The sequence below is a fragment of the Elephas maximus genome, chromosome 2 (assembly GCF_024166365.1).
Source record: "Elephas maximus indicus isolate mEleMax1 chromosome 2, mEleMax1 primary haplotype, whole genome shotgun sequence".
In the NCBI taxonomy this organism is placed as follows: Eukaryota; Metazoa; Chordata; class Mammalia; order Proboscidea; family Elephantidae; genus Elephas; species Elephas maximus.
This window is the reverse complement of record NC_064820.1, coordinates 147,265,515-147,286,015: the sequence shown is the minus strand read 5'-3', so window position 1 is coordinate 147,286,015 and position 20,501 is coordinate 147,265,515. Positions and strand designations below refer to the sequence as shown.

General features: G+C 38.6%; 1 protein-coding gene across 3 annotated transcripts in view; it reads right to left on the bottom strand.

The window, feature by feature from the left end:
- Positions 1-4,513: 4,513 nt before the first annotated feature.
- Positions 4,514-20,501, bottom strand: part of DDX46 (DEAD-box helicase 46) — a 71,406-nt gene continuing 55,418 nt past the window's right edge. For 2 of the 3 annotated variants that reach the window (XM_049873677.1, XM_049873679.1), the window contains exons 19-23: positions 16,478-16,654; positions 15,272-15,490; positions 14,805-14,949; positions 6,082-6,155; positions 4,514-4,654 (exon numbers count right to left, since the gene is read on the bottom strand). In XM_049873677.1, coding sequence (XP_049729634.1) covers positions 4,607-4,654; positions 6,082-6,155; positions 14,805-14,949; positions 15,272-15,490; positions 16,478-16,654 — 663 coding nt within the window. In that variant the 3' untranslated portion in view covers positions 4,514-4,606. The remainder of the gene's footprint in view (positions 4,655-6,081; positions 6,156-14,804; positions 14,950-15,271; positions 15,491-16,477; positions 16,655-20,501) is intronic. The other variant, XM_049873678.1, reaches the window with a different exon arrangement.

Genomic DNA, 20,501 nt, shown 5'->3' with positions numbered 1-20,501 from the left:
CACAAGTGGGTGGCTTTAAAGAACATAAATTTATTTTCTTACAGTTAAGGAGGCTAAGTCTGAATTCAAGGTATTGACGCTAGATCTTTCTTTGTCTCTTTCAGTAGCCATCTGTCTTTTCCTGTATGCGTGTCTTTGCATCTATTTTGCTCTTTTTATAAGACACCATTCAGAAGGAATTAGGTTTAGGACCTACCCTACTCTGATATGACCTCGTTAACATAATAAAAGAAGAACCCTATTACCAAACAAGGGCATATTTATAGGTACAAGGGTTAGGACTTCAACATTAACTTTTTGGAGGACACAATTCAATCCATATCACTACCATAATGAGGTATCTATCACTTCACACCCACTAGGATGGCTATTATCAGAAAAACAGAAAATAACAACTGTTGGCAAGGATGTGGAGAAATTGGAATTCTTGTGGTAGGATTGGGAATGGTGCAGCCACAGGGAAAATACTTCAGTGGTTCCTCAAAAAGTTTAACACAGAATTACCCATGTGACCCAGCAACTCTACTCCTAGGTATATACCCCAAAGAACTGAAAGCAGGGACTCAGGTACTTATTGATGTTCACTGGTGCACTACTCACAATAGCCAGAAGGTGGAATGCAAGTGTTCATCAATAGATGAATGGGTAAACAAAATATGGTATATATATATATACAATGGAACATTATTCAACCATAAAGAGAAATGAAGTTCTGATACATGTTACTCCATGGACTGTCTTAGTCAGGGTTCTACAGAGAGATACAGCCAGTGATGTGTACACACATACACACACAAAGAGGCTTTTTTTTTTTTTTAATAATTTTTTATTATGCTTTAAGTGGAAGTTTACAAATCAAGTCAGTCTCTCATATATAAACTTATATACACCTTACTACATACTCCCAGTTACTCTCCCCCTACTGAGTCAGCCCACTCCCTCACTCCAGTCTCTCCTTTCGTGACCGTTTTGCCAGTTTCTAAACCCCTCTACCCTCCCATCTCCCCTCCAGACAGGAGATGCCAACACAGTCTCAAGTGTCCACCTGATACAAGTAGCTCACTCCTCATCAGCATCTCTCTCCAACCCATTGTCCAGTCCATTCCATGTCTGATGAGTTGTCTTCGGGAATGGTTCCTACCCTGGGCCAACAGAATGTTTGGGGACCATGACCGCCGGGATTCTTCTAGTCTCAGTCAGACCATTAAGTCTGGTCTTTTTATGAGAATTTGGGGTCTGCATCCCACTGTTCTCCTGCTCCCTCGGGGGTTCTCTGTAAGAGGCTTATTTTTAAAAAATTGGCTTATGTGATTGTGGTGGACTAGCAAGTCCAAAATTTTAGGTCAGGAGATTCCTGCAGTCTTGTGTTCCAAAATCTGTAGGTCAGGTGACAAAAAGAGTGAAGACTGGAGGAATTCTAGCAAGATGTCTACTTAGAGCCTGGAGGCAGATTACATCCTAGAGAAAACGCCGTTCTTGCTGTTAAGGCCTTTAACTGATCGGATGAGGCCCACACACATTATGTAGGGTAACTTGCTTTCCTTAAGGCCAACTGATTTAATCACGGGCAACTACTTCATAACAGCATCTATACTAGTGTTTAACCAAACAACTGGGCACCAAAGCCTAGCCAAGTTGACACATAAAATTAGCCATCACATAGTAAAATAAGTATTATGCTGAGTAAAATAAGTCAGACACAAAATGTCAAATATAGGCAAATGCATAGAGATAAAGATTAGTGGTTACCAGGGATTGGGGGAAGGGGAGATGGGGACTTAATTTCTTAAAGGGGACTGAGTGTTTGGGCTGATGAAAAACTTTTGGAAATAGATAGTGGTGATGGTTGTATTGTGAATGTAATCAATGCCACTGACTTGTACACTTAAATAGTCAAAATAGCAAAATTTTTGTCATATATTTTATCACAATATATATATTTTTTTTTAATGTGAAGAACTGATAGCTCCAGACTCCAGACTCAAATCTAAGTGGAGGACCACACTGGGTTAGTCACTCAGAACCCTTGCTTTCTTTAAGAACTTGGCATCATCTATAAAGCAGCACAACAGGGCATTTTACTAAACAAAATCTGGCTCTTTACCCTAGACTTCATTTCAGCTCCTATCTTAAATAAGCACAATGTTAATCCATTACTAAGGACCTCACCTGACAGTTTTAAAAGACAAAGCAAGGCACAATAGTGAAAAGAGCTCAGACATAGCCAAGTTATAACTTTGGAGATTTTTCTTTCTAGTTTGTGATTCTTAAGATGCTGGTGTGTTATTTAGAAGCAGACCTCACAACTGGCTTAACAGGTTTAATAATCCCAGGTATTTAAGAGCTGGTTTTCCTCAACAAACTCCTTATACTTAGAGGATCCCTGTCTCAAAAGATCAGCAAGTCACAGGTGCACTGTATATCAGCTGAACACAATGTGTACATCAGCAAAGCCAATAAGATATGAAATACATAAAACAATTAAGTGTCCAAAAAGAGTTGGGGAGAACTTAGCCATTACCTGTTCGTTCTATACTTCCATTCCATAAAAGTGTTATTGTGGTAAAACCCCAACTAGCATCTGAACCTATTATTTGACCAACAGCCTATCTATGTCTTATGTCGAATACAAAGAACATCAAAGAGGCCTCTATAGAAAGATATTTTTGGAAGAGAACTACAATAATATTTTGGGTAGTAAGTTACTAGGATTTTTTTTATAAAGAAATAGAGAATATAATACTTCTCTCACACTGACCAATACAAACAAAATTAGAGAAACAGCAGAAAACATTTCAGTAAAGATAATTTTAGGAAAATGCAGGTTGCATTACTTTATTTTATAAGGAATTTAGAAAACATAAGCAAATACTGATATTACATTAAAAAACAAATTAAAGTCTGTACATCATCCAAATTTTAAAAAAGAATCAGTGTGACATGAAAAAAATGGACTAACACAGTAATGTGTTTCATCTTAGAACAAAACACTATCGGTGGCTTATCACACCTAGATATACAATCATAAAGGTTATACTAAAATGATGTAGAGCTCTGAATCTCTAAGTGATCCAGTTCATTGAAGGGAGCACCAATCGTCACCAATGTGGGACTGTCATATAGTCTACCAAAAGAAAATAAACTACCATTGGGTGATGAAAATACGCAAATAAATAAACTAGGGGGAAAAAAGGAGCCCAAGATGCTTGGAATTTTAGAGTAAATGGTTTATTTGGTTCTGTTGTTACAAGTGTTTTGTCTGTTTTCTTCTCTTAAGAAACTAAGTGGGTATGTGAGGAATCCAAGAATATTTCCATTTATGTTTTAGTTTTCAATAAGGATAACTTTATATTGAAGAAATAATAATGGATATTCCCTGCCACTTAAGCCATTTAACCTACTCTTAAGAAAATGATTAGTTTTAACAGCTATAGTATGCTTTGATTTTCTCTTTTTAAAAAACTCAAAGACAAGAATATAAAAAAGACTCTCTTGTCTCTTAATTTAAGAAATGTGTCTATCCACTTCCTGGAAAATCTCTATTTTCAGGAAGTGACAACAATATGAGTTCTAATACACCAGGAATCTTGAAAAGAATATCAGGTGATCCAATTACAACAACTTAAATTAGAATATCTAGAAAATGTATTGGAGGGCTCAAAAACATACTCTATGACTCCTTGTGAACTAAATTTCACTGACAGAGATGAAGTCTAAGTCCAAAACTTGGGTAGCATTATGCTTGACATTTTTAAACAAAAAGAATTCACAGCCTACTGAATAAACCTAAAGAAAAGCCACATAAGTAACACAGTGTTCTACATGCTGCATGTACATATGTATAAGCAAACACTTCTAGGGTAAAAAGGAATCATATGCACTATTTTTAGTCTACAAATCACTTTCTTTTAAGGAATATTTAAAAAGTTAGTTGCCAGATGTAGAGCCAGAGGTTTCAGGAGGCACCTGAAAGTACTAAATATTAAAACTCTTTGCAGTGTAAAGAAATGCAAAAAACTCTTATATACTACAGGTCTTTAATCTTACAAAAACCAAAAGTAGCCCAACTATTGCCGATTTATGATGATAAAAATTAAAACAAAAACTTTAAACCCATTTTGTACAAATTCTATTATAACATTCTTAAATCCAGTTCATCTGTTCCACTGAGTCAAGTAAGTTTTAAGGTCAAGGGGAGGACACGAAATTAGGCAGAGAATTTTTCTCAGGAGATCACAATTTCCTTAAAAGAGGATGAGATGAACAGCCCCTTAGTGACTTGTGTACTTTATTAACATCAAGGGAAAGCCCAGATATTTCCATGTTTTTAAACCTCTGGAATATTACCCAGATATTGAAAGTATACATAAGTATTTAAGTTTTACATTAAAGGAGATCATACTTTGAAAACAGGCCTGCTTCAAATATTTTTGATAATTGAGGGGGCACTTACTGAATGACGACTTCTTTAGGAAATACTGGTTTCTTGTATTTAAAAATCAGCATGACAGAATTTTAAAAATCTTACTTTATACTATACTGTAAACTCCAGACAAGTGCCACACGTATCACAGATGAGCCAAGGTAAAAAATTTTTTCCAGATGTTTATAAGACTTTGTATCTTCCTTTATTTGTTGGTTGGTATGAATTTTGCTGCAACAGAAAAAAAATTAGTTACATGGTCCAAAAGAGCAAAATAAGAAACACTTGCTAAGATCATTTCCTTTACAAATATATAAAACTATCAGATATTTAAAATAAAAATGTTAACATTATTGTACTGAGAAAAAAGGAGCTGTTTCTCTTTGTTCACACAACTGCTCCTTGATAGCTGAGCTTTGAACTGACTTAATTTAACAGTGGTGGCTTACACAAATGCACAAGTTCTTTTCCTATGACTTTCTTGCTGAAATAGTCTTAAGCACTTCGTTTAAAAGCTGTTTTTCTTCTTCCCTCTCATTTTGTGTATCCTCTTTAAATTTTTATTTCTCCAAAAGAATGATTTGTAAAGGGAAACCCTCAAAAACATTCTTAGAGAAAGGGGAAGGTCAACACTTTTCAAAGGAGCCCTCATCCCAAGGTACACATCACAGGGAGAGTTTACGAGCAACAAATGCCACTAAAAACAATGTCTGTCTCCTTTGGAAAGTGGTCTATAACAGGCCTTTTCTTCCACAATCAAGTTAAGTCCTTGCCTAAGCTTAAAGAGATTCATAACGTCATGTGTTGGCAAAGAAGTAAAGCAATTGGAATTTTCACACGCTGTTGGTGGTAGTGTAAACTGGTAATAACCACTCCGTACAACTGTTTAGCAATACCTATGTAAAGCCAAGCTACACATACCCTATCACAAGCAATTCTTTCCCAAGGTATACACCAAAGAGAAAAGCATACTAATATATACCAAAGAGACACAAAAGAACGTTCATAGCAGTGTTACCTAATAAAAACCAAAAATTAGAATAACCCCAGTCTAAAAGATAATTGTGATATTATTTACACCAGTTAAATACTATAAAAAAAAAAACACCACCACTGCCATCAAGTCGATTCCAACTCATAGTGACCCTATAGGACAGAGTAGAACTGCCCCACAGAGTTTCCAAGGAGCACCTGATGGATTCAAACTACCAACCTTTTGGTTAGCAGCCATAGCTCTTAACCACTATGCCACCAGGGTTTCCATTAAATACTACAGAGCCATGAAAATGAATGAATTACTGCTACATGTAACTGCATGGATAAATCTCCTCCAACTAATCTCCAGTGAATGAAACTAGATACAGAAAAATACACAGCATGAACTTCCATGAAGTTCAAAAACAGGCAAAACTAATCTACGTTAATCTACAAAATATGGTCACATTTGGGGGAGATGAAAAGTGACCAGGAAGGGCATGAGGCGGGGCTTATAGAGTACTGGTAATTTTCTAGATTTCTTGATCTGGGTAGTGATTACATCGATGTGCTCACTTTGTGAAAATTCATCAAGCTGTCTGTTTATATTGGTGTACTTTTCTGTACTATGTGATACTCCAATAAAATATTTATTTAAACAAATCTTTGAGGTTTTCACTCACCAGCCGGATCAGTTCTTCTTTTATGAGTCTGGTGATTTCTGCCTTTGCTTTCTGCACAGCCAGTTCATTGGCGCCTGGTGGGTAAGCAGAAAACAAATTATCATAGAACCACACAGGACGTTTATCCATATAATGGGAGCCCAGGAATAAAGACTGTAGGTAGCTTCAGGGAACAATGTACTCCCTGCCAAATAGCCTTTCACCAGCTGGTGGAACATCATCCACATTACATAATGGCTGATTGTTCTGCTTATTATTTCTAAAGTTTCAAATATAACCACTGAGGTCACATTACATGTACTGTAATGATTCCTGGTATGTTGATAAAAAGAGTGAAGAAGATGATTAGCAATTTGTCCAGATGAGAATAAGAAAAGGTTAAGCTTCCTTGGTTGATTTACTAATAACTATTTATTGGACACTATGTTTTCTGAAGTCTGCAATTGTTTCAGAAAGGTGTCATGAGAGTCTTAAAGATGAACGGACTACATCCTAGTTTGGTGAGTAGTGTCTGGGGTCTTAAAAGCTTGTGAGCCGCCATCTAAGATACAACTATTGGATCTCTACTTGTATGGAGGCAAGACAGAACGAAGGAAATCAAAGGCTCAAACAACAAACTAATCCACAGGACAAACACCCCACATGAACCACAGCCTGTTCTAACCTGAGACCAGAAGAACTAGATGGTGCCTGGCTACCACTACCAACCGTTCTGTCCTGGGACATAATGCAAGGCCCCAGACAGAATGGAAGAAAAACAGAGAACAAAACTCAAATTCCTAAAAGAGGCCAGACCTACCAAACTGATACAGACTAGAGGGACCCCTGAGACTACTGCCCTAAGGTACCCTTTGAACTTGAAAGTGAAGCTATGTCTGGAGGTCACCTTTCATCCAAATAGGCTGGCTTATAAAATAAACAATATCACCCATGAGTAATGTGCTCCCTTGATCAACTGTATGAGACCAAACAGTCCACATTCACCCAAAAGCAAAGATGAGAAGACAAGGAGGGGAAGGGAAGCTAGATCAACAGAAACAGAACAAACAATGGAAATAATGAGAATACTGACACACTGTGAAAATGGCAACCAATGGCACAGAACAATTTGTATAAAAATTGTTAAATGGGAACCTAATTTGCTGTGTTTAAACTTTCACATAAAACACAATAAAATATTAGCACACACACAAAAAAAGGACACCAACAACCACCAAAAAATGTGTGCAGTTACACAAATATGTATATAGGTATGTATGTGTGTGGGTATGAATATGTAGGTATATGTGTGTGCATGCAGGTATATTCATATATATAGTAAACTACATGGTGACACAGTTACAGATACTTCTTAGATATAACCAAATACCTTGTGAGACTGGTTTTCTGTGTTTGAAGACTTAGGACCATAGTCTCATGGGACAACTCCATTAATTGGCATAATACAGTTCATAAAGTGTATGTTCTACATCCTAGTTTGGTGAGTGGTGTCTAGGGTCTTAAAAGCTTACAAGCTTTTAATATATAACTATTGATCTCTACTTGAATGGAACACGAGAAAAAAGGAAACCAGAGACTTCAGAGAAGAAAGTAGTCTACAGCCTCATCTACCCTGAGACCAGAAAAACCAGGTGGTGCCTGGCTACTGCTACCGACAGTTCTACTTAGGGCCACAACAGATGGATCCTGATAGAACAGATGAAAAATGTGCAACAGAGCTCAAATTCTTAAAAAGCCTTGAATTATCAGACCAGTTGAGACTAGACGACTCGCCAAGACTACTGCCCTGAGATACACTTTAAAGCTTAAACTGAAATGATCCCTTGTGGTCACTTTTCAGCTAAATAACAGATTGGCTCATAAAATAAAGAATATCACCTGTGACTGATGAGTTCCTTTAGAAATCATCTATATGAGACCAAACGGTCAGAGATTACTCTAAAGCAAAGATGAGCAGGTTAAGGGGGCAGGGAAACTGGAGAACTGGGAACGGTACAACCAGAATGGAACCAATGACAATGATGACACATTATGAAAAATGTAACCAACATCACTGAGTAATATGTGTAGAAATTGTTAAATAGGAGCCTAATTTGCTGTGTAAACTTTCACCTTAAACACAATAAAATATTATTTAAAAAAAAAAGATGACTGGAGGACTAGCCATGCTGAAGGAAGAGAGATGACATGGAGAGTATTTTGCAAAGGGAACCGCATGTATGATGGTAAGGAATAAAGAAAGGCATGTATAATAACCAAAGAGTAAGGTAAGTGTAGTGTGGTTGAAGATATCATGCATACAGTTATTAATTCAAGAAACATTACAGACCCACCAGGTATGATATATTGTGAGAAATGTCATTATGCAAAGAACTCATGCATGCTCTTTACAACCTTGTAGACTACTAGAAAAACAAACTTGTAAAGATATTACAAAAGGATGAATAAGAAGTAGTCTACCAGAATAACTTAAAAAAAAAAAAAAAATCACTTCTTCCAAGCTTTCCCTCATTTCTCCAGGCATACTTGAGTCTTTTCCGCAGTGTTTTTGCAGTACTGTGTTCATGCTTACAGTGCAATGAATTGCTATTATATGGCCCTTCTAGCCATGACTTGTAACTACCACAAAATGACTGTGTGAAACTATGCAAATAAGGTGCCTGTGACCCAGCAAGGGAACTGGACAATCTGCTAATGCAAATAAGGTGCATGGAACCCTTGTAGGGAATTGCTCAGTTTTACCATCCCACTAGGCTTAAATGAAGCCAATCTCAAAGGTTAGAAGAGGAATCTCACTACCATCAAGAAAAAGAGCCAGGAGCTGAGCACATCCTTTGGACCCGGGGTCCCTGCTTTAAGAACCTCCTAGGCCCAGGAAACAGAGCTGTAATACTCTAGGCGACAGCAGCATGAGATGGGAGAAACCAAGAGACTGGTTGGTATGAGATGGTGCAGTGGACTTCCTGATCCATGAAGCAAGGTGGCTACAGTGGGCTTGCTGACCCACGGGGTGAGAGCTGAGTCCCTATAGGCAGGAAGCTTGCTGGCAGAGTGGAGTACCTCTGGACACTTGGTAGAGCTAGGCCTGCTGACCCACAACCCACAACCCATGGAGTAAGAGAGGTGAGCACCTTCAGAGAGGAAGCTTCCTGGCACAGTGGGATGTCTCTGGGCACTTACTGACAGAGTTAAAGAGCTTTGTAACACTTGTCTGGGCAGAGGCTGGGGCCGAGAGTAAGATCCCAGCAGCAGAGGCTGCCAGCAGGCATGGCCAAGAAGATGCTGCTCTGATTGAAGAACTATCCTGACTTGTCCTCTTACTTCCAAGTTGATCCCAATCCTATTACTTCCCTAATAAGCCCTGAGTATGGTTTATGCATTCTTGTGGCCACTGCAGTGAATTGAACCCAGCAGAGAAGTAGAGAGTGCTGTGGGAGAGACAGCTGGTGTTGGAACTGGTGGAAGTATGTCTGACCTTCACCTCAGAGGAATCAGCTGTGGGCTAATGCTGATTCTTTCTCCTCTCCCTGAAGTTAGATGAGGTCTGACGCCATACCATTTTATAATACTACTTTAAAAGCACATTCAAGGACCATCGTTTCAGGGGACATCTAGGTCAACTGGCATAATAAGAACTATTAAAACATTCTCCATTCTGTTTTGGAGAGTGGTGTCTGGGGTCTTAAACACTAGCAAGTGGCCATCTAAGAGGCATCAATTGGTTTCAACCCACCTGGGACAAAGCAGAATGAAGAACACCAAACACACGGTAATTATGAGCCCAAGAGACAGAAAGGACCACATAAACCAGAGACTACATCAGCCTGAGACCAAAAGAACTAGATGGTGCCCGGCTACAACCGATGACTGCCCCGACAGGGAACACAACAGAGAAGCCCTGACGGAGCAGGAGAACAGTGGGATGCAGACCTCAAATTCTCATAAAAAGACCAGACTTAATGGTCTGATGGAGACTAGAAGGACCCCAGAGGTCACGGCCCCCAGACCTTCTGTTAGCCCAATACAGGAATCATTCCCGAAGCCAACTCTTCAGACAGGGACTGGACTGGACTATAAGACAGAAAATGATACTGGTGAGGAGTAGGCTCCTTGGATCAAATACTCACATGAGACTATGGGTGCAGCTCCTGTCTGAAGGGGAGATGTGAAGGCCGAGGGCAACAGAAGCCAGCTGGATGGACATGGAAACACAGGGTGGAGAGAAGGAATGTGCTGTCTCATTAGGGGGAGAGCAACTAGGAGTATATAGCAAGGTGTATATAAGGTTTTGTATGAGAGACTGACTTGATTTGTAAACTTTCACTTAAAGCACAATAAAAATATAAAAAGAAAAAAAGCACATTCAGCACAGAATGGACATGTTTTTCTGACTAGAAGTGAACAGTGAGGAAAATGAATAAATATAAGCTGCTAAGAGTTGACTGGCAAATAAAGTAACAAAGAAGATACTGAATCAAGGAGAAAGAACAGGTGTTATCAACAGATATGGTGGGAAAAATTCAGTTTTGAGATTGCTGTAGTTGAAGTGCTCACTGGACACCCAGCTGGAAATGTCAATGAGGTCACTGAAGATATTGACTAGAAGTTCACAAGAGTCACAGATTAGAGCCACCAAGGGAGGTGGAATGGGATCTAAAGGCAGGGGACAAGCCAGGTTGTAGATTAATTCAGGTAGGTAGCACAGTACACATTGATAAATGGAAAAGAGTCAGATCAAAGGGGTAGATTAGAGATTAAGGACTGGGAGTGAAACGTCAAAGAATAAAAGTACTGAAGTTGCAATTTAGAGAGCTACATTTTTATCATTCTATATAAGAAAAGTAAATGAGAAAAATTATTTGCAAGAAGTAAGAAATTTTTCTTCTCTTATTAGAAATGAATAACCTCTTTGAAAGAGACAGAGGTAGAAACAGTTCAAAAACAGGAAGGAAAGGGCTTTGAATATGGCTGTGAAGTCAAAGCAACACATCTAATTTAAGTCTTACACCCCTCTACCAACCACCAGCAACAAAACTCAAAGCTATGCCAGAGAAGGCAAGTGCTGGAAGGGAAGAGGTGGATGAAGATGAGGGCAAGGGTATAATCAAGACCCAAGCAAAATAAATTATAACCAAAATCAAATTGCGGGGGGAAATACATTGCTTGGCATGAGGTTGGTGCAAAGTTTGTTGTTAATGTCCTTGTACTCCATTAAAAGGAAGGGAAATGACACTCTCACCTAGATCTAAATGGAAGGTTAGTTGTCTGACTTTAGTTAGAGCCAGACCATTCGGACCAGTTTAAAATTTTACTTCTTTATGTAATAGGTTACATATGTTTATAAGCCACGAAAAGGGGGCACTTCCTTTCATTGGTCCTTAAGCAACTTCTGGCTGCTTTAAAGGATTCTTCCCTAGTAAAAAGAGAGGGTCATATTATACAGGCTGCCTAGGCAAGTAAGTCCTTCCTGTTCCCCTTCTCTCTGACTGGTGGAGGCCTGGAGCTGCTGAGCCACAGAGCCCTTCAAAGGAGTCAGGCAGTGGGGTCCTTCCAATTACAGAACTAGTAACAGATGTCATTAAGCTCCTTCCATGCTAGCATTTATCTTTATCCTGTCAGCAGTTGGGTGAGTTCAGTTGGTTGTTTTTTTTTTTTTTTTTAATTTTTATTGTGCTTTAAGTGAAAGTTTACAAACCAAGTCAGTCTCTCATACAAAAACTTATATACGCCTTGCTATATACTCCTAGTTGTTCTCCCTCTAATGAGACAGCACACTCCTTTCCTCTACTCTCTATTTTCCTGTCCATTCGGCCAGGTTCTGACCCCCTCTGCCCTCTCATCTCCCCTCCAGACAGGAACTGCCTACATACTCTCATGTGTCTACTTGATCCAAGAGGCTCACTCTTCACCAGTATCATTTTCTATCCCATAGTCCAGTCCAATCCCTTTCTGAAGAGTTGGCTTTGAGAATGGTTCCTATCGTGGGCTAACAGAAGGTCTGGGGGCCCTGACCTCTGGGGTCCTTCTAGTCTCCGTCAGACCATTAAGTCTGGTCTTTTTATGAGAATTTGAGGTCTGCATCCCACTGCATTCAGCTGGAATTTTGAAAACTAAAAGATCCAATGAAAAATGTAATCATCTTTGAAAGTTCTCAAAGCTTTAGGTCATTTTAATTACCAAGCCCCAGCTCTTATTCCCCAACATTATGTCCCTAGACTACCACTAAGATTTATTTTTGATATGGCCTTTTCGTTGAAAATAAATAAAAGTTTGCTTAAATTAGTCAAAGAAATTAGACATGATTTCCTGAGAACAGGTTGACAGTGGAGGGAAGTTACCAAAACCATTCTGGGGGGAAGGAAAAGTAAGCAAAACCTCTGGACTGTATACAATGGATATTGTACTTCACTTTCACTTACAGTAGATGTATTCTGACAAAGTTATATGTCAATCAAACTTTGATACGGAGCAGGGGACCAATGGGAGTGACTAGTTAATGGGCACAGAGTTCCTTTTTGGGTGATGAAAATGTTCTGGAATTAGATCATGTTGACAGTTACACAACATTGTGAATGTACTAAAAAAACCACTGAATGATACTCTTTATTTAAATGGTTAAAATCATGTATTTTATGATAATATTACTTTAATAAAAGTCCAATAGTAATTAACACCTAGACTAGATATTATTTCATGCATTAAGTCATAAGTGGCATGAAACTGCTTACAGATTTTAGAGCCAGTTTTAAGGGTCCATCAAAAAGTAAGAGCTGTTGGGATGCACCACACTTGTATTTCTTTTCTTGTAATCTTTATTCTAGGAAGCCATACAAAAGCAATTTAAAGTCACCAATTAAAAGCAAAGTGTCTAAATAGTCAACAGTGCCACTAAAAATTTTACTTTCCGTGCTATTTATAAAATTCTCTGTTTTGGTCAGGAAAGAATAAAACCCTTGTAAGAATTCCTAGTATATACTTAAATCATTTTTAGTTAATATTTATCTTAGTAAGCAACTATTAAATAACTGTCCACCTAAAATTAAAGTCTTCACATAATCAAAGGAATGTCAAAATATCACAAGAAAAAAATTAACTAATGACAAATCTTACTTACAATACATTTTCAATACCTAAATACCTTTCACTGATCTTTTCGACAGCAAGCTTTAGTGGCCACAAGCCACATGGTTACTCAAATTTAAATTAATTAAAATTTATCTATCATGTGCCAGGCACTGGGAATACAGCAGATGACAGTCACTGCATTCATCTAGGGTGGGAGACAAAGTGAAAAAAAACAATATAACTCCATGTAGTGATGAGTATTATGAAGAAAAACAGAGCAGGTGAAGAGCTAGAGAATGGCAAAGTGGGATCAGGTAAGGCTTCCCTGTTAGAAGTAACATGTATGACTCAAAGCTACACTGATATCTGAGATTATGCCAAGTGTGAGAAGAGCTCCTCTGCAACCATCTAAGCCATTTCAGCACTTACATGCAGACTCTAGGCTTCCATGATACATCAGCAGACCTCTCAACAGTGTCAACAAGAGTACAACAAATATTCAGTTGATTAAACAGATGAAATGAATCTGACTAGTCTATAAGCGTCTACTACAAACTTGTACAGCAATCCTCATTGTAGCACTTTTCACAACAGACAGAAGGTAGAAACAACCAAAATGTCCATCAACTGATGAATGAATAAACAAAAGTAGTATATATACACAATGGAATACTACTCAGTCATAAAGAGAAAATGAAGTCCTGATGCATGCCACAACATAGATGAACCTTGAAAACATCATGTTAAGCAAAGTAAGTCAGCTGCAAATGGACAAATACTGTATGATCACACTTAAATGAAATACATAGATATATAGAAACCGAACATTATTAGTGGTTGGCGGGGAGGGGAGGAAAGGACAGGGGGAAGTTTTTGCTTAGGGGCATTAAGTTTATGTTAGTGGAGGCAGACCGATTTGGAAAAGTATAGTGAGAATGGGCGCACAACTTGGAGAATGTAATCAATGTTACTGAACCGCCCATGTCAAAATTGATGTGGCATATGTTAAATGTATCTTTTCACCACAATTTAAAAGTCTATTACAAAGATATTCATATTAAATATAAATGAAGTGAGGCAAGCTGCTCTACTATACAGTGGAATAACACATAAGAAACTGTCACTGGAGTGAATTCATAGAAATGAACGTATAAAGCTAGGCTAAAAATGAAAACTTATAGCTCTTAGATAATGCAATACTTGTATCTTTTGAGTTACTGTACTGTCTCCTCCTTTTTTATATATGTAAGCATGCAAGAACTTTTATGGGCATAATTTCAGAGGCAATTATTTGCTTAGATAAAACATCTACTATAAAAGGTTAACAATACAGTTGACTTACTTTCTAACCTAAACTCTGTCCAGAATCTTCCACTTACTAGAAGCATAAATGGGCCAGTCTCCACAAAGCAGACTTACTTTTAGAGTGATTTTCAAGCTTCACTCAACTGTCAAAACCGAAAAAGTACCAAAAATGATCATTTGCCTGTGTATATACACTAAGCCTCTTCAAAATAAAAATCTCAAACTATTTTTTTATTATAAGCGTTCCTTATTTTCAGTCCTTTCTAGAAATAACTTCACATTCTCTTTGCTTCTACTACACCTACATCAACCTTTATCCAACTCAAAACCAAAACAAAACCAAGAGAACCTACTTTCAATTGCCAAGTAAATTTTCCGCTCTCCTTCCTTGGGTTCTTTGCCAGGAGGGAAGTATGTTCCTCTGATTGTAATTGCAGCTTCAGAATATTCACTGATTCTCTGAAGAGCTTCCTTAGAAGTAACTTTCCACCTAGCAGTCTATGAAAGAAAGGATGGAGAAAAATCACTTCACAGCAGGGTAAAAAACCTGGTCTGATAACAAAGAATAGCTTGGCTAAATCATATCATGGTCAACGTTAAGTTTACTTAGATTCTAATGTATGTACATGCATTACATAATGTATACATTCCAATGTAATGCACATACTCATAAAAATGGAATTTCTACTGCTGTCTCCCCCCCTTCAGATAGAAAACAAAGTAGTTATTAAAATGTTCATGGATTTTAAGAAATTTTTGCTCTTATAGAAGCCAGATTTTCTATATCCCAAGAAAAGAAAGATTTAAACTTGTTACTTGCCTGTGGGAAGTCATTGATCTCTAATTCTTCCTCATATCTCTTAAAAGATTCATTCTGTCCACCATCCTGTCTCTCCTCTTCTTGTTTCTCTAAAGGCACATAATTGAGCTTGGCATTGATCTTTTCAGCGAGCTGCTCTGCAATGGTTTTTGCAGACACAGTGGGAGCCAGAATGGTGCCACCTCTGAGAATGGCATTGGTGGCCTGTTGCATCACATCCTGCAGTTAAGGAATATCTACAGTCAAATCTCAGGTGATGACAGAGATAGGACCAGGGACCCCAAAGCATATTACTCTCTGGAAAGCCACTAACTCTATTATTTTTTTTAAAAATTCCCATTGACAATGCATCACTCTAATGCAAAGTCCTACCCATATGTGCAATTTAGCAGCATATATTTATAACAGATAGTTTAATGTACCTCATGTACCCTTGATGGCTAAACTGAAGAACATTCAGTTCTCTATTAAAAATTCTACTAGATCATTCATGTCTCCTTGATAATTAGCTAACACTTGATATCAGATATAATGTAATATTTCCAAAATCATTCATAGGCTTTGCAGTTCCTATGAGTCTCCTCTGAATTAGAATCTTTGTACACTACCATCACTGAGCTCCCCTCCTCCCATGGCCGAACCCAACGTTCAACGACTTATAGTAAATGACTTATGCAAAATCTTCACAATACTGCCAAAATTAGCAAACCATTCTTTGCAAATGCTCTTAAAATTTACCCTTAGTTAAAAATTAAGTTAGCAAAAAGGTTTCTAAGAAAAAGGTCCCATGTGAAATATTTTAAAAACACATTTCTGCACCGTTCAAACCATGTTAGTTTGATTCATGTCACTTGGGTATTTATACTTCCAGAGAATTGTTTGTATACCTAACAGCCCACCCAATGAAAGAAGATCCAGAGAAAAAGAGTTACTTCTTTAAGATTTTGGACATACCAGTCAGAACACTGCTTTATAGAACTATCCGTGGCTAACGTGGAAGGCTAAGCATTTCGGAATAGGATTAAAGACCTCAATCACACTAAAGAAATCATTCAAATGCAATAACCAAAGTACTGTGTACTCGGAAAAATGTTATGTTCCCACAAACTCAAGGAGACTTGTTTTTACTTGTATTTGACATTATTCCTGGAAAATATTTAAAACATGGAACTTAAAAAGTATTAAGACTTGGAACAAATTACTTAATACCTGAGACTCGATGCCCAAATTTTTCTGCGCATTGATTCTCAGAGCCAATCTCTTAGCAATTTCTAATTTCTCAGCGTTTCCTGCGGTGGGCGCAGGAACACTTGATGTTCCAGGAGCAGCCATATCCTTCACTCTCTTCTTTGAATTAAACATGCTTTCAATTTGCTCATCAATCTAGACCAAGGAAAAAACAAGGAAGATTAGAAAGAACTATATTAGAAATACCAAATAAGGTATTACGTAGAGAAACTAGTAAGACATATTTCCACCAAAAGGCTAGAATCAGGCAGTTATATTTATGTTAATTCAACCAAACAGGTCACTAGGAAAACACCTGCCGTTTGTTATGGGCAACACATTTTATTTTTAAAAAATCAGTTGTCTATGGTGAACACGGATACAGAACAGAGATAAAATGCTGCATGAACTGCTTAAGCAGACTCCTGAAAGGTCTAGAAAATATACCCCAATTCAGCAAAAGAGGAGGATGGATCCCCTGTCAAGACAAAGCAGCAAATACTACGTAAGAGAGTTGCTCCAGGGCTCAGGGCTTGAGGCCAAATTATAATGCAACTGAAGAGGTTAAGAACGGCAATAACTCAAGGCAATGAACAACTATAAATAGGGAGGACTAGCAAGGGGAAAGAGAGGGGGAATTTGTCTCCTGAGTGCAAGGGAGGGGGCCAGATGCTGCAAATCACACATCGCCCCCCAAGACTGGGGTTGGCAAACTTAGAGACTGCCCCTGGGCACTCATTATCCTTGCTATGACTCTGTACAAATACGGTCAATGATTTTCAGGGGAATGGTACAACATGTTCCTAAGGAAACTCTTCCTAACTCCTAAAATGCAATTGGATTTGCCTTAAAGACTGGGAAACAGATCAGAAAAGAGGGCTTATTTTTGCATTCCTTTGAACCAAGAAAGGAAAGAAATGAAGGTTAGTTTCCTCATAGAGACAAGAGGAAGGCTGAAAGGCTCAGTTCTCCAGGAGCCACAAGAGCCCTCCTGCCACTGCCTGATCCTCAGGCAATCCGCACTGGCATGCACAGAAAATAGTCATTTGTATTTCTTCTTAAAGATCTCTTTTGCCCTAGAATGACTACTATCACCCACTAGAGATGTAAACCCCTTAAGCAGCTCAGATTAGGTCAATAACCCTGTTATCTTCTGAATCTCAAATGCATAGAAAAGCTTGTTCAGAGTTCAAAAATTAAACAATATACTGTATCTGTTGCCGTTGAGTTGATTCTGATTCACAGCGACCCTACTGGACAAGTAGAACTGTCCTGTAGGATTTCCAAGGAGCGGCTAGTGGATTCAAACTGCTGAACTTTTGGTGAGCAGCCAAACTCTTAACCACTGTGCCACCAGGGCTCCTGGCTGTGTGTAGTACTTTTAAAATATGGTTGCAAATTTTGTGCTCTTCCCTCATGGCCTCCCCTTGAGCGAGGGCTGGCCTTAGCGACTCACTTCTAATAGATGGAATAAAGTAAAAGTGATGGTGTGTGACTTCTGAGACTAGGCCATAAAAGACACTAAGGTTTCCTCTCTCTCTTTTTTCTCATTCTCTCTCTCTGATTACTCATTCTGGGGGAAGCCAGCTGCCACGTTGCAAGGACACTCAGGCATCCTGCCAACATCAAAGTGAGTGTGCTATCTTGGAAGCAGACCATGCATCCCCAGTCAAGCCTGCAGGCCTGGCCAACCGTTTGACTGCCATCTCAAGAGACACAAAATCAGAAGCCCATGGCTAAGCCACTCCTGGTTTCCTGACCCTCAGGAACAAAATGACATAACTGTGTAATTGTTTAACCTGCTAAGCTTTAGGTTGCTTTGTTACACAGTAACAGATAACTAAAACACTGACTTCATTCAATTTTAACTCAGTGTGGTATACTAGATACAAGTAGCAAAAGGTTATTAGAAGACTTGGGTTCTAGACCAGGTGCCCTGGTCATGCAGAGGTTAACTACTCAGCTGCTAACCAAAACGTCTGTAGTTTGCATCACCAGCCACTCCATAGAAGAAAGATGTGGCAATCTGCTTCCATAAAGTATACAGCCTTGGAAACCCTGAGAGACAGTTCTACTCTGTCTTACAGGTTGCTGTGAGTTGGATTACCACCACTCGTCCGATAGTTTCTTACTGTGGTGGCTTATGTGTTGTTGTGATGGTGGAAGCTACGCCACTGGTATTTCCAATACCACCAGGGTCACCCATGGTGGGCAGGTTTTAGCAGAGTTTCCAGACTAAGACAGACTACGAAGAAGGACCTGTCTACTGCTGAAAAAACTGGCCAGTGAAAACTTTATGAATAGCAGCGGACCACTGTCTGATACAGTGCCAGAAGATGAGGCCCTCAGGTTGAAAGGTATTCAAAACACAACTAGTGAAGGGCTGCCTCTTCAAAGTAGAGTCGACCTTAATAACGTGGATGGAATAAGGGTTTCAGGACCTTCGTTTACTGATGTGGCATGACAAAAATGAGAAGAAATAGCTGCAAACATCCATTAATAATCAGAATGTGGAATGTACAAAGTATGAATCTAGGAAAATTGAAGTTGTCAAAAACGAAATAGAATGCTTGAAGATATATATCCTAGGCATTAGTGAGCTGAAATGGACTGGTATTGGCCATTTTGAATTGGATAATCATACGGTCTATTACACCAGGAATGACAAATTGAAGAAGAACAGTGTCGCATTCATTTTCAAAAAGAATATCCCAAGATCCATCCTGAAGTACAGCGCTGCCAATGATAGGATAATATCCATATACCTACAAGGAAGACCAGTTAATATGACTATTATTCAAATTTAAGCACCAACTGCTAAGGCCAAAGATGGAGAAATTGAATAATTTTTACCAATTTCTGCAGTCTAAAATTGATCAAACATGAAATCAAGGTGCACTGATAATTACTGATGGTTGGAATGCAAAACCTGTGAACGAAGCAAGATCAGCAGTTGGAAAATACAGGCTTGGTGATAGAACCTATGCGGGAGATTGCATAACAGAATTTTGCAAGACCAACAACTTGTTCGTTGAAAATACCTTTTTTCAACAAAACAAATACAACTTTACATGTGGACCTCACCAGATGGAATATGCAGAATTGTATCGATGTTATAATATCATCAGTCAGAATGACGGCCAGGGGCCGACTCTGGAAGAGACCATGAATCGCTCATATGCAAGGTCAAGTTGAAGCTGAAGAAAATTAAACAAGACCATGAGAGCTAAAGTTCGACCTTGAGTATATCTCACTTGAATATACAGACCATCTCAAGAACAGATCTGACGAACTGAACACTAATGACGAAAGACCAGACGAGTTGTGGGATGACATCAAGGACATCATACATGAAGAAAGTAAGAAGTCATTAAAAAGACAGGAAAGAAAGAAAAGACCAAAATGGATGTCAGAAGAGATCCTGAAACTTGCTCTTGAACACAGAGTAGCTAAAGTGAATGGAAGAAATGATAAAGTAAAAGAGCTGAACAGAAGATTTCAAAGGACAGCTCAAGAAGACAAAGAAAAGCATTACAATGACACGTGCGAAGACCTGGAGTTAGCAAACCAAAACGGATGAACACGTTCAGCGTTTCTCAAGCTGAAAGAAGTGAAGAAAAAATTCAAGCCTTGACTTGCAACACTGAAGGGTTCTATGGGCAAAAAATATTGAATGACGTAGGAAGCATCAAATGACGACGAAAGGAATACACAAAGTCACTGTACCAGAAAGAATAGGTCGACATTCAACCATTTTGGGAGGTAGCTTACAATCAAGAACGAATGAAGAAAAAAGCCCAACATGCACTGAAGACACTGGCAAAAAACAAGGCTCTAGGAATTGAAGGAGTATCGATTGAGATGTTTCAACAAACTGATGCGGCGCTGAAAGCGCTCACTCGTCTATGCCAAGAATTCTGGCAGCTACCTGACTGACCAGGAAGAGATTCAGATTTGTGCCCCATTCCAAACAAAGATGATCCAATGGAATAAAGAAATTACT